General features: G+C 41.5%; 1 protein-coding gene across 1 annotated transcript in view; it reads right to left on the reverse strand.

The window, feature by feature from the left end:
* The window catches only part of MDN1 (midasin AAA ATPase 1), a 154,942-nt gene extending 130,677 nt beyond the window's left edge, over window positions 1–24,265 (reverse strand). The window contains exons 1-7 of the mRNA XM_030859499.2: window positions 24,164–24,265; window positions 16,483–16,709; window positions 4,961–5,185; window positions 4,498–4,605; window positions 4,225–4,417; window positions 1,191–1,433; window positions 829–960 (exon numbers count right to left, since the gene is read on the reverse strand). Coding sequence (XP_030715359.2) covers window positions 829–960; window positions 1,191–1,433; window positions 4,225–4,417; window positions 4,498–4,605; window positions 4,961–5,185; window positions 16,483–16,709; window positions 24,164–24,265 — 1,230 coding nt within the window. The remainder of the gene's footprint in view (window positions 1–828; window positions 961–1,190; window positions 1,434–4,224; window positions 4,418–4,497; window positions 4,606–4,960; window positions 5,186–16,482; window positions 16,710–24,163) is intronic.
* Between the last annotated feature and the right edge of the window lie 285 nt (window positions 24,266–24,550).

Consider the following 24,550-nt stretch of genomic DNA (forward strand, 5'->3'; position numbering starts at 1 on the left):
ACCTCACTAGACTCTAAAATATGTGTGTCATAAGACACACACATATTTATAGCCCCTCCTTCCCCATACATTTCCCTAAACCTAAAGACCTTTCCCACCTCTCCTTCCCCCTCCCCCATCTCTGTCTCCAATCTCTCTCCAATCCAAGAGGGGAAAGTCCATATACAGGTGGCTTTAGGGTTCACGGTAAAAGAAAATTAAAACCAATCTCAGGAAAATCTACCCAAAGGAAGATTTTTTTCATTCTGGAATACATTTTTTTGGTCATAGTTTACAGAATACAGAAGAAACATGGACTGCCTCCATAGCTAAATTTTATACACATATAAAAGTGATCTTTTTGAAGTCAAAAATATACATCCAGTTTATTTTCCTTAATGGAACAAAGACAAGCAGGCTCTTATTATATCATCTCTTCTTTCATCTGTCCTCAGCCCACTGCTCTACAAATGCCATAGCCAGGGAGCTGGGTCTCAAAGTTCTCAATGTATATGCAGCATGGATTAAGATGTTTCCCACCAAGCCTATTCTTGGAAAGTCTGTGAAATTGGTCACATTTTCAACTAAAGGAGGAAAAAAAACTACTGTGAAATTGATCACATATTCAACTATTAAAGGAAACAGTACAAGCAGAATTTTAATAATTTTCTATCAAACAAGAGATCAGCCCAGTAATCCAAGAACTCAAACCAGATTAGGTAGATAACCAACATACCATCTCTAATGAAATACCTATGTTGTTTAAATAATCCCCCAGTATCACTATTAACACAATTCTCATTCTCTTCAAAGACAAGAAATTAGCAAGTTACTAGGGAGGTGACATACCACGTCCAAGGGAGCATAGTCAATATCCTCCAGAAGGATCCAGTGTCCATTTGTGGCCGCCTGTGTCAGGGTACCAGGCTGCCACACAAACTCTCCTGGGACATCTGTGCAGCGATACATTCCCAACAGCATCTGCAAAAAGATTATTGAAGCCACACACCTGAGGAGCCAATGCTACATCCTGCGATTAGTTCCATTAAACTTCCACAGGGTTATAACAGGTACCTGAGGTTTTACAGCGTGGTCCCCTCAGTTATGAGGAAGACCAATAACTATTCTCATATTCTCTTAGCAAAAACAATATTTTAATGCAAATATTCACAAGTATGCTCACCAACCAAAATCTGCCATTTCTTACTTACCTTACTGTCGGTCTGATCTCCAAGCTGGACTTTGAGAAGCTGAGGGGGCTTCCTTCTACCTGTCATTGCAGCTAAATGTTCAACTAAGGAAGTTTTCCCACATCCAATTGGTCCTTCCAACAACACAGCATTCTGAGAAGCCACTGCCATAGCCAGGGTCTGAAGATTTCTGCAGACTGACTCAACCAGCACATAAGACCTAAAGGCCAGCTCCTGTTCGCGAGAAGAACTCCGACTACTGGCCTAAGGAGGCAAGTGAAAAATAAAAGTCGTATCAAGAAGAGTCTTTCCATCAAAGGGCACAGGTTAATTTCTACAACAGTGCTTCCACCGGCTTTTACATAAACCTCTGCCAATAAATTGGTAGTACAGGACCTACAGTAACAACAAGTATGTTATCCAAAGTAAGGATCTGACTTTTTCACTTTCCTTTCTCCCCCGCACTCCAACTCTGGGGAGAAGGGTGGGAACTCACTAACAAATTTAAGAAAAAGTCTCCCAAACTTTAAGAAGCCACAAAAATTGACACACAGGGGATGGGAGCAAGCCTCATCTCTCATGACTGGATTTTTGTTTTTCTTTACCTTACCATATTCTAGGATTTCACGTCTAAGATCAAGAATGCACAATACACTTATGAGACCATCAGGGGAGAGCAAGGACACTGAAAGGATACACTATAAAATTGTTCAATTTTTTCCAGGTGTAATAAAGAGTTCTGGGAATTTTTTAAGTCCTTTTTTTCTTTTTTTAAAAAAATTTTTATTGAAGTATAGTTGATTTATAATGTGTTAATTTCTGCTATACAGCAAAGTGTTTCAGCTATACATATATTATTTTTCATTATGGTTAATCACAGGATACTGAATATATTTCCCTTATATATACATCCTATATATAATAGTTTGCATAAAGTCCTTTCCTTTTATACACACACACACACACACACACACACACGCTAAACTACAAGCATACCTCAAAGATTTTGCAGGTTGAATTCCAAACCACAGCAATAAACCAAATACCATAATGAAGCAAGTCACACAAAATTTTCGGTTTCCCAGTGCAGATACAAGTTATGTTTACACTACACTGTGGTCTATTAAGTGTACAACATAGCTTTATGTCGTAAAGACAATGTACATACCTTAATTTAAAAATACTTTATTGCTAAAAATGCTAACCATCATCTGAGACTTCACCAAGTTGTAATCTTTGCAATAGTAACATCAAAGACCACCAGTCACAGATCACCATAACAAATATAAATAATGAAACAGTTTTAAATATTTCAAGAATTACCAAAATGTGACACAGAGACACGAAGTGAGCAAATGCTGTTGGAAAAATGGCACCAACAGACTTGCTCAAGGCAGGGTTGCCACAAACCTTGTTAAAAAAAAAATGCAATATCTGAGAAGCACAACAAAACAAGGTATGCCTATATTTAGCTAAGAAATGATGTGGTATCTGGGAGTTGCTTCAAAACAATATGGTGTGAGGACAGTGTTCAGAAATATAAATGCAACATAACTGATCATGAATTTATAATTACTGAAGCTGAATGATGGGTACATGTGGATTCATTACACTATTGTTTCTACTTTGGAATACGTTTAACATTTTCCATAACAAAAAGTAAAATAATAATAATAATGTACCCAATATGTTTAATGGGTAGTTTCAGTTTTGCAAGATGAAAAAGTTCTGGAGTTTCTTTGCTAACAATGTGAATATACTTAACACCACTGAAGAGCACACTTAAAAATGGTAAAGATGGTAAACGTTACATTCATTTTACCACAATTTAAACAAATTTTATTAACAATGGACCTAATACGACACAGAAAAAAGGACCTCTTGGAAAAGTGCAATGATTATTAATTTTAAGGAATGGTAAATTCTCAAACATAGCTTGTCCCCTAAAGATATGTGAGGACAAAATGAGATTCAGGGCTGGAAGTTCTTGAACTTTTTGCAGAGCTGTTACTCTTAGCAACCGGCAGGCAGGCTGGGCTGTAGCTCCATTCTGCACTTCTGCCCCAGTGCTCTGCCACTGCCACCCAGTATATCAAGCCTACTCCAACCAGAATCCTTCCCTATGTTAAAGTTCTAATGCTCCAAACCTAATCTACGTTAGGAGAGCGGTTAAAGAGAGGTGGGGAGGTTTTCCTGACCAGAGGGAAACACAAGGCGCTTTGGAAATGCTGGCATCTCAGTGCTGGTGACAGAGATATTTAGTTTACGAAGAATCATGCAGCTGTACACTTAAGACATGCACTTTTTTATATCTATATTATACTTATCTTTTTAATTTTGTACTTCCCAGATACAAACTGATAGATCAAGGAATGACTCAGGACTTGTTCCAGGAAGAAAACTGGGTGGGTCTGACCATCAGACAAAGTGACAACTGACTAAAGACTGCTGGGGAAAAACAGACTGGTTCCCAACGTTCCCAGATTATGGAACCAGACTCTGATTTATAAGACTTTCCAAAGTGTAGCCTGGAGGCACACTCTTGGAAAGGTCATTTGCTATGGCAGGGGAAGAGCTCACTACAGATGCAACCCTCTCACACAACAGGCAAAGAGAATATTCTGACAGAAAGAGGCCGGGGAGTTACACCTGGGCCTAGCCCTGTCTCTGCCAAAGGACAGCCCACAGGTCCTGGGCAAGTCATTCTGCCTTAGTTTTACATAAATATGGTATCACAACGTGGGCCACCCAACTTCAAACAGCTGTTGTAGCGAGTAAATGAGGTCATACACGGAAGAGCTTTGCTAAAGTTAAAAGCTTTTGCATAGGCATCATTACAATTTCTGACTTCACACTAAATAGGGACAAAGTGACTATCAAAGAGGAGGGTCCTGGGTGAATTTCTCTTACTCTCTCCTTGAACACTTCTGTAAGTGGAACAGTAATCTGGCAAACTCGATTTGGCTCACACCTAGAACACAGAGCCCAGCCAAGGAAAAATGCACACTCAGTGTTTGGATGGAAGAGAGCGCACACGCCACTGCTGTCAACATACCTGCTCTCCAGGGCCTGGCGGCTGCCCAGGCAGCAGCACACCACAGACAGCAGTCACCCTGGAGGAGAGGTCAGCTGAAACAAGGTGTCCTTGTAAATACTGCAGCTCCTTCTCCTTACGCCAAAGGGAGGCTTCTGGATTGGCCAACACCAAGGCTTTCTCTAAGTCCTGCAGCTGGGCCTCTTCTAGTAACCTGAGGAAAATGAGGATCTCATCAACTACTCTAATGCCCAGTAAAGCCACATCGCGATCTCCAGGAATGCTCCTGCTTACCTTAACCTGAAATGGATCAGTTCCTCACTGTTAAAAATCTTCTTAAGGAATGATAACTTGTGCTCTTCATTCATACAGGTGACCAAAGAAAGACAATTGGCTGTGTACCTGGAGAAAACCAAAGTATATAAACTCAGAACCTGCAGCTGATTCTAAAGAATAAAGGAAATTTGCTAGCCAACTGAACACTAGAAAAGGAAATCTTATAATTAACACAGGGAAGGGTAGAAAACACAAATCAGGCAAAATAAATTCACCTAATGGAACACAAAACAGTGGAATTCCACTCATACCACCTGATTTCCCTCTGAAATGACACGTGAAAGGGAATAAGAACCCCAAAGGGACCAGAACAAAAATAACATCTTTTAAAAGGTTTCCCTTCCCTCCTCATGCACACAACTCCAGACTCCGCCAACCATCCTCACACTAGAAGCACAGGAACAACCCAACAGCTACGCACCAGCGGACCAAGGTGTCATGGCTCCTGAGGAGTGGGATGCACACGCTCCAGTCCCAGAGCTCCCGGAACACAGACTGCTCTTGCTGCAGAAACTTGTAAGCTGCTTCCATCAGGTCCCGGAGCTTCATCCGTCTGCGCCCATACCGGACTGGATTTGCATCTGAGCTCTCTAGGAAAAGTCTTTGAAAGACTGGAGAAGTGTCCTTGAAATACTTCAGGGCAAACCTTCAGAAAGAAAAAGAACTTTCATTGCTTGGTAAGAATATCAAAGTATACATATCCACTTAATGAGACAACGGAACATAACAGTAACTCCCAAGCGTTTGAGAACCAAAAGAGATGAATGCTTAAAGCCACTAGTCCTAAGATTATATTCTGTTCAAGTTCAGGAACCAGAACTGCAGCATGAGATATCTAAGAGGAAACCAAAACCACAAGAACTTATCACAAGTGTTTACTACTGAAAATAAACTCATTTTCAACAAATATTTATTGACTTCTCACTATGAGTCAAACACTGTGTTTCAGACACTGTGTTAAGTCCTGGAGGTACAAAACCAAGAAGATACTTTCCTTGAGGAGCCTGCTATCTAGGAAGGAAGAGAGTCACAGAAACAACGAGAGGCACAAAGAAAACAGATTCAACTGAACCTGGGAGAGTCAAGAAGAGATGCTTTGGCTGCACCTTAAAAGATGAAGAGGTGATCCTCATGAGAGGCAGTAAGATTGGAAAAGAGGACAAAAAGCTACAAGACATACAGGAAATAATTAACAATGGCAATAGTAAGTCCTTCTGCATCAGTAATTACTTTTAATGTAAATTGTTTACTCACAATCAAAAGACACAGATTGGCTGAATGGATATAAAAAAGAAAAAAAAGCAACATCAAACTATATGCTATGTACAAGAAACCCACTTTGGATCTAAGGCTACACATAGGGTGAAAGTGAAGAGATTAAAAAAAAAATTCCATGCAACTGGTAATCCAAAGAGAGCAGGAGTGACTATATTAATATCAGTCAAAACAGACTTTAAATGGATAGAATAATGAGACAGAAGATCAATAAGGAAACAGAGGACTTGAACAACACTATAGACCAAGGGACCTAACAGACACATACAGAATACTCTACCCAGCAACAGCAGAACATATATTCTTCTCACATGCACATGGAACATTCTCCAGGATAGGGCACATGTAAGGATGCAAAACAAGTCTCAACAAACTTTAAAGTAATGAAATTACACAAAATACTTTTGTATAATAATACAAAATATTACAATAGAATGAAACTAGAAAGCAACAGAAGGAAAACTGAAAAATCTTCAAATATGTGGAAATTAAACAACACACTCTTAAACAACCAATAGATCAAATAAGAAGTCACAAGGAAAATTAGAAAGGACCTTGAAACAAATGAAAAGAAAAATACAACACACCAAAACCTATGGGATACAACAAGAGCAATGATAAGAGGGAAGTTTATAGCTACAAACATGTATATTTTAGAAATCTCAAGCTAACAACCTAACTTTACACCTCAAGTAACTAAAAAAAGAATAAACTAAACCCAAAGCTAACAAAAGAAAGCAAATAATAAAGATTAGAGCAGAGATACAGACTAGAAAAACAACAGGGAAAAAAATCAACAAAACTAAGCGTTGGTTTTTGAAAAGATCAAGAAAAGTGATACACTCTTAGGTTAACTAAGAAAAAAATAGAAGGTTCAAAAAACAACACAAATGAAAGAGGGGACATTATGGATGCCACAGAAATAAAATAGACTATAAGGAATACTATGAGGGAATTCCCTGGCAGTTCAGTGGTTAGGGCTCCACGCTTCCACTGCAGGGGGCATGGGTTCAATCCTTAGAGGGGGAACTAAGATCCTGCATGCCACATGGCGTGGCCAAAAACAAACAAACACACACACACACACACACAAAATTAACAATTGTTGGTACGGATGTGGAGAAGCTGGAACCCTTGTGCACTGTTGGCAGGATAAAATGGTGCGACTCCATGGAAAACAGTACAGAAGTTCCTTTAAAAAAAAAAAAATAGGGGGCTTCCCTGGTGGCACAGTGGTTAAGAATCCACCCACCAATGCAGGGGACACGGGTTCGAGCCCTGGTCCAGGAAGATCCCACATGCCGCGGAGCACCTAAGCCCATGTGCCACAACTACTGAGCCCACGCACCTAGAGCCCATGCTCCGCAACAAGAGAAGCTGCCACAATGAGAAGCCGGCGCACCATAATGAAGAGTAGCCCCTGATCGCCGCAACTAGAGAAAGCCTGCGTGCAGCAACAAAGACCCAATGCAGTCAGCCATCCATCCATCCATAAATAAATACATATATACATACATAAATTTTATTTAAAAAACTAATAATAAATAGGGACTTCCCTGGTGGCTCAGTGGATAAGACTCTGTGCTCCCAATGCAGGGGGCCTGGGTTTGTTCCCTGGTCGGGGAACTAGATCCCACATGCATGCTGCAACTAAGAGTTCACATGCCACAACTAAGGAGCCTGCCTGCCGCAACTAAACCTGGCACAACCAAATAAATAAATAAATATTCACAAAAATAAAACTAGCATATCTTTTTTCACCACAAAGCAAACATACTAATTTAATTACAGATTGAAATACAGTGAATCACATGATGCACTTATCCATATGGCCCAGCAATTCCATTTCTAGGTATATAGCCAAAAGAACTGAAAGCAGGGTCTCAAAGAGATTTTTGCACACGCATGTTCATAACAGCACTATTCACAATAGCCAAGAAGTGGAAGCAACCCAAATGTCTTTTGACAGATGAATAAACTGCGGTATATACATACAATGCAATACTGTGTAAACTTAAAAAGGAAGTAAATCCTGTCACATTCAACAGCATATATGAACCTTCAGGACATTACGCTAAGTAAAGTAAGCCAACCATAAAAGGATAAATACTGTATGATTTCATCTATATTAGGTATCTAAAGTAGTCAAATTCACAGATACGGAAAGCAGAATGGTGATTACCCGGGGGCTGGGGGGAAGGAGCACAGGGGAATTGTTTAGAGAGTATAAAATTTCAGTACTGCAAGATGAAAAACGTCTGGAGACCTGTTTTACAACAATGCAAATATATTTAACACTACTGAATTGCATACTTAAAAATAGTTAAGATGGCAAATTTTATGATTTTTTTTTACCATAATAAAAATAAGTATGTGCATTTTTTTTGCGGTATGCAAGCTTCTCACTGTTGTGGCCTCTCCCGTTGCGGAGCACAGGCTCCAGACGCGCAGGCTCAGCAGCCACGGCTCACAGGCCCAGCCGCTCTGCGGCATGTGGGATCTTCCCGGACCGGGGCACGAACCCGCGTCCCCTGCATCGGCAGGCGGATTCTCAACCACTGCGCCACCAGGGAAGCCCAGTATGTGCATTTTTAAGAATGAAAATAAACTTTAAAAACTTAAACATACTCTACAGAATTTATGTATACTGCAAACATGGTGATTCTCAGTATATTCAGGTAGTAAATGATGTAGAAGCACATCCTTCTTGTTTCTACTGTACTCCTTGGCATGCTGAGTAGAAGGAAACCCAGGAAGTGGGAAAAGAATCAAAGCAAACTCCTCTGTGCCCTCTATGTATTGGTCAACAATGAAAGCTATTGGTTTAGCTCTTTCTGTACTCTCATTACCCCGTCTACTCTGAAGTGGGACTAGAACAGGGGGTATGTCAACAGTAGGTATTATTATCCCAAATGTGAAGCTAAGGAAACTGAAGTGGTTAGTTTATTTGCTCAAGGTCACAAAGCTACTAAGTGTAAAGTGGAAAGTGTAAAGTGTAAAGCCTGAATCCAGGCTTTCCTGAATCCAGGCTTTCCAAATCCTGAATCCAGGCTTTCCAACTCCACAATCAGATGTGTGATTCAGTTGCTCTACTACAGACGTGAAGAAAGTGGATTCATCAAGAGCTGGAGTTTTCTCGATAGATAAGAACACTGAACCGATGGACAAAAAAGCAGTTATTAATAGAAAGACAGCAACCATGAGGTCAAAAATAGAATTTGAAGCCACATAAGGAAGGTACAAACTGGAAAGAGCTGATTAACAGGAAGAAAGAATTGGCAGTCCCAGTGAGGAGAAAGACTAGTGTGTTAAATGAACTAGTGGGATAGGAGATGACAGTCTGGGAACGGAGCGTTTGAGCCAGTGACTTGTAAGGTGGTGGTGCAGATGTGAGCTAGACCCAGGGTGTGACCACTGCAGTGAGCAGGGTAGGTGAAATGAACACAGAAGTCCACTGGAGATTAACTAGTCAAGGAACAACAGAGTCAGCACTGCATGGATATTCCAAGTGGGACACAGGAGCTGGGGTGGGGAAGAAGACAATGGGCCGGTTGCCAAGTTCTTCAAAGAAGGAAGAGGAGCTCAGAAGTTCATCAGTGATCACAAGAAAGCAGCAGCAGAAAATAAAGCAGAAGATGGCAGGTGTCATGGCAACAAGAAAGTCCAGAAAACTTCACAGAACAGAGAGGAGGACACCCACTAAACATGCAGACTGTGAGGGACATGGACGGTTCGATTAAAGACCCCCTTCCCTGTTAAGGACCAACATGAACACGGTATCAAGACCACCATAAATCAGTGAAGACAAGGAAGCAAAAGTAACAGAGAAGAGGCTAAGTATACAAGGGAGTGTGCAGGTTATGGAGCACAAGCAGGGAAAGGGTTTGGGTGAGGGAAGAGGCCTGGATGTCAGCTGGGTGGGACGATAAAAAATGAGAATTCAGGAGATGGGTGGGAAGGCTTGGACTTCAATGAGCAAGCCAGGCCAACAGGAATAAAGGCTTTGTACATTAATGCTCATGATATTCTGAAGGAGACTGGACAACTGGGTCTCAGGAGATTTAGCTGTGGGGACTTCCCTGGTGGTCCAGTGGTTAGGACTCCCCACTACCACTGCAGGGGGCACAGGTTCAATCCCTGGTTGGGGAACTGAGATTCCGCATGCCGAGCAGCACAGCCAGGAAAAAAAAAAAAGATTCAGCTGTGGCTTGGAAGAGAGACATGGCAGCTGTGGTGTAGGAGGCTGGTCGTCCACTAGCTCATGGGCAGCTGGTGCTGGCAGTGCACGTGGAACCAATGGGCAGCAACAAACGTGTAGGAGATAAGCAGTAACCAAGTCATCAACCCGACCCAAGAGGTCTTTGAGGATACGGGGAAATGAACAGAGTGGACTGGCAATGGCTGTAAACCTGTGTAGTAGAAGGCTTCCCTATAGGGGAAACAGACTGTGGTCCACTGCAAGTATACAAAAGGAGGATGGGTTGATATTCCCTCCTGAACTTAGGTGACTACAGCACCCTTTTCTCTAGAGACCCATCATTTTCAGAAAGTGCTCTAAAATTCTGATCCAGGCAGTGATGGATGGACCAGTAAAGCATACTTAGGCAGAGAATAACATGATCAGATTTTTCCCTGGAGAATATTCGAAGTCTATGGAGAATGGTCTCTTTCCTGGGATAAAACAAAGAGTGGTAAGGTCTAAAATGCAACAAGGAACACTATCCAGTTAAACGTCTAATCTTGGATCAGCCACTTTCTTGGGCAACTCAGCATCTAGAGGTAAGACCTGTGGTCCAGTTCTGGCTCTGACACTTAGAACAACTTAGTTAACTTAGTTAACCCCTCTAAAGATTTGAAATGGGACTAAGAGTGCCTGAATATGTCACAGTACAAAGATTAAAAAGATAATGTTTATCTACTTACTTAAATACTCTAAAACCTGTATAAATATGTGTTATTACTAAAATACCACCATTCTGTTCCAAAATCCACACTCCTAACTCCCACGGCAGATCCACAGATTTTCATATAGAAGTATGTTCAATGTCACATTATACAGCAAAAATTCAAAAACAACCTAACTGCCCAACAAACGGATAAGAAGGGGTAAAATACTACACAACTTTTAAAACAACTTTATTTACTGATGCAAAGATGTCCATATGTGAGTAAATTTAAAAACAAGACGCAAGTTAAAAATTATGTGTTTTTATTAAAATTAGTATATAGTCAAATGTCTGTTTAGATTTTATTAAAATTTTATTTTGAAAATATGTGCACAAATGTTCTAAAATTTGCTGTGGGGATGGTTGCACATACCTGTGAATAGACTAAAAACCACTGAATTGTACACTTATGTGGTATATAAACTACATCTCAATAAAGCTAATTTTTAAATGTGTGCACATAAATATATCAGTGTGCACACTCTCAGATGGGTGCGAGAGTAAGAAAAAGAAAAGGAATTTGGGAGGAAACATACCAAACACAGCAGTTATCTCTGGAGAGTAGGATTTCAGGGTGGAGAGGACCTTTTGCTTTTTACGATTCTGTATTATTGAGTGTTACCTAAACATATTGCTTTTGTGATTAAAAGAGGATGTTCTTTTCCTCAGAAGAATGCCGCCAGAATAAGTAAAATAATTCTTGAAGGGGGAAAAAAGTCTAAAATTAAATGTGTGTTACCCTTACAACATTCCTGGACACAGTTTTGAAGCAGAGGTTTATAAAAGCATAACTACTTTTGGTCCCTCATTCCACTCTATGCCAGCCTGATTTCAGCATGATTGTACATATATATACAGCACTTTACACATGAAGCATGCTCTACCATAGCATTCCACCTGCTATTGTTCACAAAAGACCATTAACAGGCCCACCTATTATTGCTCTTCCCAATCAAAGACATAGCACTGATGTGGATCCACATGTCCAGGACAAACTGACAGCAAATGCGAAATTGAAGCCAAGAAATTAACCCAGTACAACCCAAAGGAACTTAGGTGGTTACCATAGTCCCCCCTTATCCACGGGGGATGGGTTCCAAGACCCGGAGTGGATGCCTGTCACCACGGATAGTACTGAACTCTATAGACACTTTTTTCCTATACATACATGCGTATGATAAAGTTTAATTTATAAATCAGGCACAGAATATCCAAATTGTCAGCAACACTACTCCTGTGCTTTGGGGCCATTATTAGTAAAATAAAGGTTACTTGAACACAAGCACTTTAATACCACAACACAGATGGTTACTAAGTGACTAGTGGGTAGGTAGCAAATACAGCATGGATATGCTAGAGAAAGAGATGACTCATCCCGGGCAGGACAGCACAAGATTTCATTATACTACTCAGAACAGCATGCAACTTAAAACTTATGAACTGTTTATTTCTGGAATTTTCCATTTAATTTTTTTGGGTATGACTGACTTCAGGTAACTGCAACCACGGGAAACAAAACCACAGATAAAGGGGGACTGCTGTATTCTTTCCTTCCTGGGAGTATAAATATAATCTTTAGCTATAACATGCTGTTCAGATCAAGTTCTGTGTAAATCAGTCAACAAATATATGAACGGCTCAAACAGGATGAGTGGGCAGCACCACAAAGTAGAAAAAAGAGCATGGGCTTTGGAAGCAGCTAACCTAGGACTGAATTCCAGCTCTGCCACTTTCTAGCAAAGGGACTTTGGGCAAGTTACTTAGCATCTCTGAGCCTCAGTCTCCTTATCTGGAAAATGGGAATAACATCTAACCTCTGACGGTTGCAGACAATGCCAATAAAATGCGAGAGTAGTTGTTGTAGTCCTCATCATTAATGAAAGGCAGTTTCCACAAGATTTGCGTGCCATGGTTGAAAGGACAGTGTGTTAAAGGGACTCGCAAGGACCAGGGAGAGGGGAGAAACAAGAAAGGGGGAGCAAACTAAAAGAGCAAAGAACTAAAAGATGCAAAATATAAGAGTAAAGTACAATCAGAACTTAAAAGTAAGGTTACACTCCTGAGAGAACACTAAGGGGAAAAAAAAAATCAACACATAATGTAGTATTAACCATCTGAAACCATCTACAAAGCTACAGCTGAAGAAATCCGGGAACACAAGAATGGAAAGTTAGGAACACAACTAGATGATTTTTCAAAAACAGCACTTTGAAACCTAAACTAGTATATCAGAATAGAGAAAGCATCAACAGACCAGGAGTGTTCTCACAGAGTCCTGCTAAAGAATCTGCCAAAGAGTAAAAAATGCATTCAAGGACTACACATGTACAAACAGTAATGAACAAATAACAACAACAAAATGGTAATTATGTGAGGTGAAGGATGTGTTGACTAATGTTAATATACTAAACGTTTCACAATACGTGTATCAAATCGCCACACTGTACACCTTAAACTTACACAGTATTATAGGTAAATTATATCTCAAAAAAGCTTAGGGAAAGGGGGACCAGTAATGAACAACTAGCATAAGCAAGGGAATAAAAAGAAATACCTTGTTACTACTGCGATACCTGATGGAAACTCCAACTAGGTACGCACCCTGGCCTCAGAAAGAGGTGTGGACCCGAAAATGAATGTCATTAGGATCCGAGGCAGCCTGACTGGGTTCCTCCTCTCCAGTCTCTCTTTTCTAGATTTTCATCCTCATCTCTCATCTGTTCATTCTTCCACTCCTCACTCTTCCTCCACAATCTGCACAGTACGAAACCTTCTCTAATTTCCAAGAGGATAACACACTCATTTTTCTTAGTTTAATGATTTACTTGCTTCCCTTAAGTATTTGACTCACACCTCTATTAATGTATTGTATCCTATTGTTTGCAAATACAGAAACTCATTACGTTTGACTTTCTCACCCCCACGATGTGGCCCAGCGCTTAAAGGGAGGACTCATATTTACCTCCTGAATAAATGACTGCATCCTATCTAAATATATTAGGTATACTCCTAATACATTAGGTAAATTCCCAAACAGGAAATTTAGAGCACGAGCCAAACTAATCAGCTACATTTCTTAAAACTAAAAATCGAAATCCCATTCCACATCACTACCTACATAGTTCATTTCATATCATGCATTGACTTATCATTTACACACGCTTACACATGGTGCTTTTTTTTTTCCTTGTTTTTAAGTTACTCCATCAGGGGCACCTTTGTTGCTGCATTATATCATTTCTGGAACAAGGTGGGAACATAAGTAAAATATACTGCCTTGGCAAAAAGAAAAGAAAAAGTAGGAGTGTGCCTCACATTCACTGAATATGAACATCAAATCTGAAGCTGATGGGAAAGCAGATGTAGCCAACCCATCATTTTAATGATTCTCAAGCACAGCCCTAGAGCACTCTACCACTAAGGCTTAAGAGAAGTGGGGCTGAAGTCACTCACGCGTCAGTCCTACAGAGTGAGCACAGGACAGTCAGCACACCCTGTGAAACCGTACCACAGTCAAGCACACCTAAGTGATTAAAGCTCCCAATGAGGCCACAATCCAGATCCTCAATCAACTCAGAGGATAAGCTCCTGGTACCTCGTACGATGGTGATCTTTAACTTCGCTGTATATGTTTTAGTCCCATCAAACTGGGCCCATTTTTTTTTTTTTTTGGCTACTCTTTTAGAAAAGCTCATACAAATTATTGTTTCCCCAAGCCTTCATTTCTTATTACCTCATCCAAGGACCAGACTAGAGATTATACTTCCAGGAAAGCCAAAGTGTACTTATTGTGTTGACGAAGACTAATAATAAGAGATGCCCTACTGAGTGAAGTAGTCAGACAGAGAAAGACAAAATATCATATGATATCGCTTAAATGTGGAATCTAAAAAAATGGTACAAATGAACCTATTTACAAAACAGAAATTGAGTCACAGATGTAGAAAACAAACTTATGATTACCAAGGGGTTAAAGGGGGAGATAAACTGGGTGACTGGGATTGACATATACACACTACTGTATATAAAAGATAACTGATAAGAACCTACTGTAGGGCTTCCCTGGTGGCGCAGTGGTTAAGAATCTGCTTGCCAATGCAGGGGACACGGGTTCGAGCCCTGGCCCGGGAAGATCCCACATGCCACAGAGCAACTAAGCCCGTGCACCACAACTACTGACCCTGCACTCGAGAGCCCATGAGCCAGAACTACTGAGCCCATGTGCCACAACTACTGAAGCCCGTGTGCCTAGAGCTCGTGCTCCGCAACAAGAGAAGCCACCACAGTGAGAAGCCTGTGCACCGCAACAAAGAGTAGCCCCCGCTCACCACAACTAGAGAAAGCCTGCGCACAGCAACAAAGACCCAACGCAGCCAAAATAAATAAATAAGTTTATGGGGTAAAAAAATAAAAAGAACCTATTATATAGCACAGGGAACTCTATTCGGCCCTCTGTAATGACCTATATGGGAATGGAGTCTGGAAGAGAGTGGATATATGTATATGCATGGCTGATTCACTTTGCTGTACAGCAGAAACTAACACAACATTGTTAACCAACTATACTCCAATAAAAAAATTAATTAGGACTTCCCTGGTGGTGCAGTGGTTAAGAATCAGCCTGTCAGCGCAGGTGACACGGGTTCAAGCCCTGGTCCAGGAAGATCCCACATGCTGCGGAGCAACTACTGAGCCTGCGCTCTAGAGCCCACGTGCCACAACTACTGAAGCCCGCGTGCCTAGAGCCTGTGCTCCGCAACAAGAGAAGCCACCAGGATGAGAAACCCACGCACCACAACGAAGAGTAGTCCCCGCTCGCCGCAACTAGAGAAAGCCTGCGCGCAGTGATGAAGACCCAACACGGCCAAAATCAATTAATTAATTAATTACTTTAAAAAGATGCTCCTTTAAGTACACAGAACATTATTCATGTTTAGAGTTAAAGTCCTTTATCTTCTTAATTGAAAACCCCCTGACACTCATTTAGCTGCCTCTTTTGACTATTCCACACAAACCTATCATTTTGAGAAAGCCTGGTGCAGTGGCACATGCCTATAGCCCCAGCTACTCAGGAGGCTAAGGCAGGAGGATGGCTCGGGCCAGGAGTTCCGGGCTGCAGGGTGCTATGCCGACTGGGCGTCCGCACTAAGTTCAGCATTTTTGGGGTGACCTCGTGGGAGTGGGGGACCACGAGGTTGCCTGAGGGGTGAAGCAGCCCAAGTTGGAAAGAGAGCAGGTCAAAAGAAAAATGCATTAGAATCCAGTTCTTATACAACTTCTTATCACATTTTGGATGTAGATTTACAGAAAATTGGAAGGGACACTAGAGCTCTTGTAACCCACTCACTTCAGCTGTTCCAGCAAGCAGGAATCTCACCCATCTGAAATGGATGCTGTAAGAGCCTCAGCTAAAACTCATTTAGATCTGCCTTATATGCATGTCTTGCCAGGTGACAGAATCCTTGAGGGCAGGGAGATATCTTGGTTAAATTTTCCAGACCTGTCTTGATTGTCAAGACTTAAAACCTAGTAAATGGTCACTAAACTGAGCTGGATAAATGGCTTCTGCTGTGATTATTTTTATAAAATAGTACCACTCCTCTCTCCCCTTTCTGAATTTCCCCTTTTCTCTTCATCTCAGCTCAGACTCCTCCTTACTTCCCAGGAGAGAGTAGGTTCTACCACCTCAAGGAGAAATGTGAAGAATAAAACTGTTACTCACGGGAGGACGTCAGGATGGTTACCAATGAGTCTGCTCATCGACACACAGAGCCTTTCGTGTAAGTCATGGTTGACTTGGCCCCCAGCTTTAATGGCTTCAGCATTCCTTTCCAGCAAATCCAAAAGGAGAGGGCGCAGCTGGCGGCCAACCAGCACAGTACAGTCCTTATCCAGAAGTAACTGTGCTAAGGTACTCAAGATACACTGGCGATCTTGAGGTGTCCACACCTGAGAGAAAGGCAAAACAAAATTTCTACGTAAATGATTTACATTTCTACTGCTACAGAAGAACAGAGTCCTGGCTTAAAATCAAACTATCCAATTGCCAGACTTCACAACTGAGTTTATCTTATAAAACATGGTGGGGGTTTTTTTGGCAATAGAGGATTAGTTAATTGAATGTAAACGCTGTTACAAATAAGTTTCAGTCCACTGGGGTTTGAGTTAAAAGGACTGACACCAGGATTCCATGTAAAATGCTAGATAGCTTCAGCTTCCTTGAAAAGTAATCTGTTTCAGAGTCATAACAGTTTCCAGGGAATCCAGTGTTTCCCCCAACACCTTTGCCTTGGAGGAAAACAGGAATTAAATGAGAAAAAAATAAAGTGCAGTTAGTATGCAAAACTGCCAACTCTCTTGAGGAAAGAATAAAGAAATCAGTTCCTGGAAATGAATGATGATATATCCCCATGAAGGCTTCAGATTTTAATTAATAAACAAGATAGATCCAAAGCAGACAGCCACACTTTGATATGCAAGATGAAATAAACCACAGAATTCTAATGCCTGGGCTCAGTATGTCCATAAGCATAAAAAGAAAAACTGAAAAGTATGTAAAAGGTCTCATATTGCTTGTGTGTATGCAAGTGCGCACAACCCTTGCTGCTGGGCAATGTGACAGTGGTTTTAAATTGCCTGAGGCGTATACCCTCTGACCCAGCAAGCCCAAGGCTATGAATTTATAGCCTAAAGACTTTGACACTAAATGGTTATCTATAAGAGTACAGCTTGGGCACAACCTAAATACCATATTCAAAAATATAATAACTTTTTCCAAAGTTCCAAAGTTGTAGGTAGTGCTAATAATTTATTCCATTTTATTACTTACTAGTGTTTCACCATACGAGCATACCACAACTTGTTTATCCTTTCACATGTTAATAGATATTTGCACTGTTTTCAGCTAGCATCAATAAAGCTACCATCAACATTCATGTACAAGAGACTGATGGACATATGTTCATTCCTGTCTTTTTTTGGTTTTTGGCCACGCTGCACAGCGTGTGGGATCTTAGTTCCCTGACCAGGGATCTAACCCGAGGCCCCTCCAGTGGAAGCACGGAGTCTTAACCACTGGACCACCAGGGAAATCCTTCATTACTATTTTTTTTTTTTTTTTAGCGAAGTATAGTTGATTTACAATGTTTCAAGTGTAGAGCAAAGTGGCTCAGTTATACATATATATATACATACATATGTATATATTCTTTTTCAGATTCTTTTCCACTATAGGTTTATTACAACATATTGAATATAGTTCTCTGTGCTATAGGGTAGGTCCTTGTTATTTATCTATTTTATATATAGTAGTGCGTATCTGTTAATCCCAAATTCCCAATTTCTCCACCACCCATATTTTCGTTACTCTTAATCTTTTTATTACCAAAGAGTGAGATTGCTGGGTCACACAATAACTGTATGCTCAACTTGATAATACACTTTGGCCATCCCGCCGCATGGCTTGCAGGATCCTAGTTACCCAATGAGTGATCAACCCGGGCCCTCAGCAGTGAAAGCACAGAGTCCTAACCACTGGACCACCAGGGAATTCCCTAAACTTTTATTTTTAACTTAAAAAAAAAAAATTTTAGGGCTTCCCTGGTGGCGCAGTGGTTAAGAATCCTCCTGCCAATGCAGGGGACACAATTTCAAGCCCTTGTCTGGGAATATCCCGCATGCTATGGAGCAACTAAGCCCATGCACCACAACTACTGAGCCTGCCCTTTAGAGCTCGCGAGCCACAACTACTGAGCCTGCATGCCACAACTACTGAAGCCCGCACACCTAGAAGAGAAGCCGCCTCAATGAGAAGCCCGTGCACCACAAGGAAGAGTAGCTCCCGCTCGCTGCAACTAGAGAAAGCCCGCGCACAGAAACAAAGACCCAATGCAACCAAAAATAAATAAATATAACAAATAAATTTTAAGAAATTTTTCAATGTTTAACAGAAGTTGTCTTCCAGAGTATCTGCACCATTTCACATCCCCACCAGCAATATCTGAGGGCTTCAGCTGCTACATAACTTCACCAACACATAGTATTATCGGTCTTAATTTTAGCCATTCTAGTGGAGGTGGAGTGGTATATGGTATGAAGTATTTAATAGCCATTCATTTATCTTCTTTTGTGACGTATTTATTCAAATCTTTTACCCGTTTTTAAATCGGGTTGCTCCTTTATTAACTATGATGGTGTTTGTAGATCCTCTATATCAGCTTGAGGAAGTTTTGCTCTATTCCTATCTTGTTTTTGTCTATTTCTTGAGTGAACTTTGGTAATTTATATTCTATGAATGCTCCTGTCATTTAAATTGTCTAATTTATTGGCATAAAATTTTTCATATTAGTTACTTATTTTTTTATTCTTTTCAAACTCTGTAATGGTGGCCTTCTTTCATTCCTAATAGTTTGGATTTTTCCCTTTTATTCTTGGTCAATCTTTTCAAAGAATCAACTTCTGGTTTTACTGGTTTGCTATATTGTTTGTCCATTTTCTATTTCATTCGTTTCCACTGTTATCTTTATTATCTTCTTCCTTCTATTTATTTTGCGTTTAATTTGCTCTTCTTTTCCTAATTTCCTAAGGTGGAAGCTTAAGAAATATCACTAATTTCAAACCATTTTTTCCAAATATAAGAACTTAATGTTATAAATTTCCCTCTAAATGTTATGAATTTCCTTCTAATTGTTGTTGCCTGCAACCCACAAATTGTTTAAGCTATCATACAGTTTAAAATATTTTCTGATTCTCCCAGTGATTTCTTCTTTAGCCATCAGTTTCTTTTAATTTTCTTATTTAATCTCTAACATTTAGGGATTTTTCCCAGCATCATTTTGAGGGTTTTCCCTGTTAATTTAATCTCATTGGGGTAACTGAATATGCCTTGTATGATTTCAATTTTCCTAAATTTGTTGAGACTTGTTTAATGGCCCATCTTATGATCTACCTTGGTGAACGTTCCAGATGTGCAGAGTATGTATTCTGCAATTACTGGACACAGCATTCTATAAATGCCAGTTAGGTCAGGTTTGTTGATGGTGTTCAAGTCTTCTATATCCTTACTGATCTTCTGTATTTGTACTATCAGTGACCAAGGCTAGAGTGTTAAAAGTCTCCAATTATAATTTTGAGTTTCTCTATTTTTCCTTTTCTGTCACTTTTTGATTCATGCATTTTGACATTCTGTTATTAGGTATACATATATTTAGGGTTTCTTTCTTAATTTTGCACTACTGACATTTGGGGCTGGATAATTTTCTTGTTGTGAAGGCTACCCTGTGCACTAGAAGGTGTTCAGCAGCATCCCTGGCCTCTACACTCTAGATGCCTATAGCACACCCCCATCGCAAGTTGTGACAACCAAAAAACATCTCTAGATTTGCTCTAGAAAGCACAATTGCCCCCAGTTGAGAACCAGACAGGGTAAGAAAAAAAAAATTTCAAAAAGAAAATGGAAATATGATGGACAGAAAATAGTTTCTTTAAAAATTTTAAAAAAAAGTAATATTTCATATACCATTTTAGAAAGCTTGGATTTTGATTCTGGAGACAGTGGGGAGCTCTTAGGCAGAATGGCAATAGATTCAGATTTGTCTTATTAATGATAATTTATATTAAGTGACCAGAATACGGATGGGAGATAATAGCTAAAGGGAACAGGGGCTTCTTTTTGAAGTAACAAGTGTTCCAAAATGGACTGTGGTGACAGCTGCATATATGCGTGAACAGAGCGAAAACCACTGAACTGTACACTTAAATGGATGAATTATATGGTATGTGAATTACATGCCAAAGCTGTCTTTAAAAAATTCTAATTATAGCTCATATGTATTGATTACTTACTATGGGTCAGGCACTGTGGTAAACTCCTCAAATGCATTATCTAGATCTCACAACAATCTTATTTATAGCAATAATAAAAGCAACCCGTTTTATAGACAACATTTACTATATTCTAGGCATCTAATCCTCATAGCAACACATAAGTAGGTAAAATTATCCCCATTTTACAGATAAGGAAACTGAAAAATAAAAAAGGGGTAAGGTCACAAAGCTAGGAGCAGAAACAGGAATCCATGTCACAGAATCTGGCTCCAGAGTCCCTGCTTTTAACTACTCTCTGTAACTATTTAGCGGCCACCATATGTAATACGTATCATATCAAGAAACTGAGACTCAGGAGAGTTGAGCAACTTGTGGGAGGACCCAAAGGCAGTTAAATAAGAGAACAGAGGGACTTCTCTGGCAGTCCAGTGGTTAAGACTCCAAACTTCCACTGCAGGCAGTGCAGGTTCGATCCCTGGTCAGGGAACTAAGGTCCTGCAAACCGAGCGGCCAAAAAACAAAACAAAACAAGAAAAAGAGAGAGAATGGATTTGATCTTCAGCCGTACTTCAGCCCCAGTACCCACGCATGCTCTTAAGCACTCTGCTCTTCCTCAACATAAACAGTGACCAAAGAGGTAAGGTGTGACTCTGTGATTTATAAGAAATACAAATCGGGTCTTTGACCCTATTCCTGGCCGAGTTCCTAAAACCCCTGGAACTTCCTGTGATGAGAGAGAGAGAGAGAGAGATAAAGGTGTCTTGTTATGTTAATGCAGTGAATTGTGGAAAGCCGCTAAGATGGGAGCTGGTTGCCAGGAGAACCAATCATGTGATTAGAGTATTGGAACTTGCAGTTCCGTGCCCTCCCAGGAGGGCAGAGGGGCTAAAGATGGAGAGTTCAATCACCAACGGCCAGAGATTTAATCAACTGTGCCAATGTAAGGAAGCCTCCATAAAAACCCAAAAGAACATGGTTCAGAGAGCTTCAGGGTTGGTTGTCCTAATAAGTAAAACATTTCTCTGAGTTCTGTGAGTCACTCTAGCAAATTAATCAAACTCAAGGAAGAGGTCATTGGCACCTCCAATTTACAGCCAGTTGATCAGAAGCACAGGTGACAACCGGTGTGTATGTTGCGGGTGGGAGAAGTCTTTCAGGGCTGAGCCTTTACCCTGAAGAATATGATGCTTTCTGCAGATAAACAGTGTCAGAACTGAGTTAACTATAGGACACCAGCTGGTGTCTGAGACTTGCCTGGTGGTGGTGGCAAGAACACCCCCACGGTGCAATTAAGAGTCAGAACTGTAGGATGGTAGCGATAGTAGGGAGGAAGCAAAAGGAACAGATCCAATACTGAGTAAGGAAAATCAGGAGGACTTGGCTATATGTGACAGAAAAGGAGTGAAAAGGGACTGGATAGAGAGACAGTGGTGTCACCAGCTGAGATAAAGAAAAAAAAAGGAAGCACAATCCTAAAAAATTCTTACTTCAGATCCCAAACTCCATGAGAAGTAATGTTTCAAAAACTTTGCTGGGACTTCCCTGGCTATAGAGTGGTTAGGACTCCGTGCTTTCACTGCAGAGGGCCTGGGTTCAATCCCCGGCTGGAGAACTAAGATCCCACAAGCTGCGCGGCTTGGGAAAAAAAAAAAAAAAGCCTTTGCTTTCCAGTAAAAATTATTTTGCTTCCCAAAATAGGAGAAAAATAGAATGACAACACAATCAACTCTTCTCTGAGCGAAAGGCTTGAAACTATTACTGAAAATGGAAAGGAACAAACCTGAAAAACATCTCTCAGATTGGATAGAATCTGAGAGAGAACGTGAGACAAAGAAAGGGGAAGCACAGGTGTCCCAATCTCCTTAATTCAACTAAACTTTCAAGTAGCTTTTAAGTTCCTTAGCACTATTATATAGTCTCAGAATCTACCTGAGTGGTTCACACTTCAAAATATCAGATTCTCTTAAAAACGGCTACAAACCATTTTTCTCATTTTACTCCCAATACATAAGCACCAATTTTATATCCAATTACAGTGGAGAATCATAAATAAATCCCCTATTGTCCACGGTCCATGAGCCCCAGCTTCAGAACCTCTGTTCTAAAATGCAAGCCCACTTACAGAAAAATACTTCTAGCCACAATACCTAATTCATGAGCCTGTCACCACAAGCTCAGCTCATATAAACTGATCATCTCTTTCCTTAGTCCAGCCCACCAAAAATCTGTTTTCTTTCCTAGACCTCTCCATTTATGTTAGTGATTCCCTTCCCTGGGGGAATCACAAGCCAGATAACCCCAGGCATATCTTCCACTGCTCCCTCCCCTTTACTATACACGTTCATTTGTTGTCACCAAACAGAAATGCCTCTCATGTTAGTTCGCAGCTACTCCAGACACAAAATACCGCTGTTGTTTCCTAAGCAATAGGATATATACGGTCTACATACTGGAATTCGAAAAAAAATGTTTTCTACTCTCAAGAAGCTAACAGGACTTCCTTGGTGGCGCAGTGGTTAAGAATCCGCCTGCCAATGCAAGTGACACGGGTTTAAGCCCTTGTCCAGGAAGATCCCACATGCCGCGGAGCAACTAAGCCCGTGCGCCACAACTACTGAGCCTAAGCTCTGGAGCCCGCGAGCCATAACTACTGAGCCCACGTGCCACAACTACTGAAGCCCGTGTGCCTAGAGCCCGTGCTCCGCAACGAGAAGCCACCACAATAAGCTCGCGCACCGCAACGAAGAATATCCCCCGCTCGCCGCAACTAGAGAAAGCCCACGCACAGCAACGAAGACCCAAAGCAGCCAAAAATAAATAAATTAATTTTTAAAAAGAAGCTAACAGATATTGGGGGGGGGGGAGCACAAAACACAAAGTTAAAATGCCAAATGAAAAAACTCAAGACAGCTGGTGGTAAACGAGAGATCGCTCTTAAAAGGCCAGAGCACCCATTTCCCTGAAAACCAATTCATAATTCCACGGCTTAGAAATTATGCACTCAATGTCTCGCTTTGTCCAACAGTTGTTTTCTGTGTTTATGAACAGTCTCTAAAGATAGACGTTAAATTCCCTGTGGGCAGAGACCTTAACGAATTTATGTCTCCTCAAAGTGCCACAGTGTGCTAGGCAGAGCAGGAACACAATCAATGCTTGTCAGTGGGCCGAAAAGTTGGCACTGGGCAGACAAGAAACATTCACCCAAGCTAACAGGGGTAGCTGGACTCGGCACACTTAGATAATACACATGTCAAAAGGGCAGACACGCAACCTCAGTTACAGAAAAACCACCCACATTTCTCTCCGAAGGCCACGTCTGCCGCACGCAGTCAAGGCGCTGCAAGGAGGTAAGTCGGTGGAGAGGGGAAGGCAAGGCTCTCCCCCCGAGAAAAACAAAAGGCTCCTCCCTGGCTCCTCAAAGGCGCTAGGACGCCTCCGCCACGGGCCAGCCCTGGGGAGCGGGCCAGAGTGACAAGACGCCGCTTTCCTGTCCCCTGCGTCTCCGCGCAGGGCCATGGGGCACGCGCCAGGGGGTGGCGGGGGCGGCCGGGCGCTTTCCCTCTCGTTCCTTCTCTTACCTGCTTGACCAAGAACCTGCCCAGCTCGCTGCGGCTCTTCTCGTTCTTGGCAGCGATTAACCGCAGAGGCGCGGCCGCCACCTCCAGCAAGAGGTGCTCCATGACCGCGGGCCCTCAGCCCCAGACGGCCACCGACGCTCCCTGCTTCGCGCTCAGAGCCCCCAAGCCGCTGAGGTCCCCGCGCCGGAGCTGCCACCAACTACGCCCCCAGAGAAAACAACCGCCGCTTCTCCGCGGACACCCTGAGAGAAGCAGCACACGTGGGGGAAGCACGCGGCGCACTGCATCACCAGCCTGCGACGGCGCCGGCTTGCGACGCAGGCCCCGCCCCCTCGGCACCGGAAACGCGGGCGTCCCTATCCGGTCAACTCCCGCTGGGGAATCCGA

Source organism: Globicephala melas, chromosome 14 (genome assembly GCF_963455315.2).
Source record: "Globicephala melas chromosome 14, mGloMel1.2, whole genome shotgun sequence".
NCBI classification, from domain to species: domain Eukaryota; kingdom Metazoa; phylum Chordata; class Mammalia; order Artiodactyla; family Delphinidae; genus Globicephala; species Globicephala melas.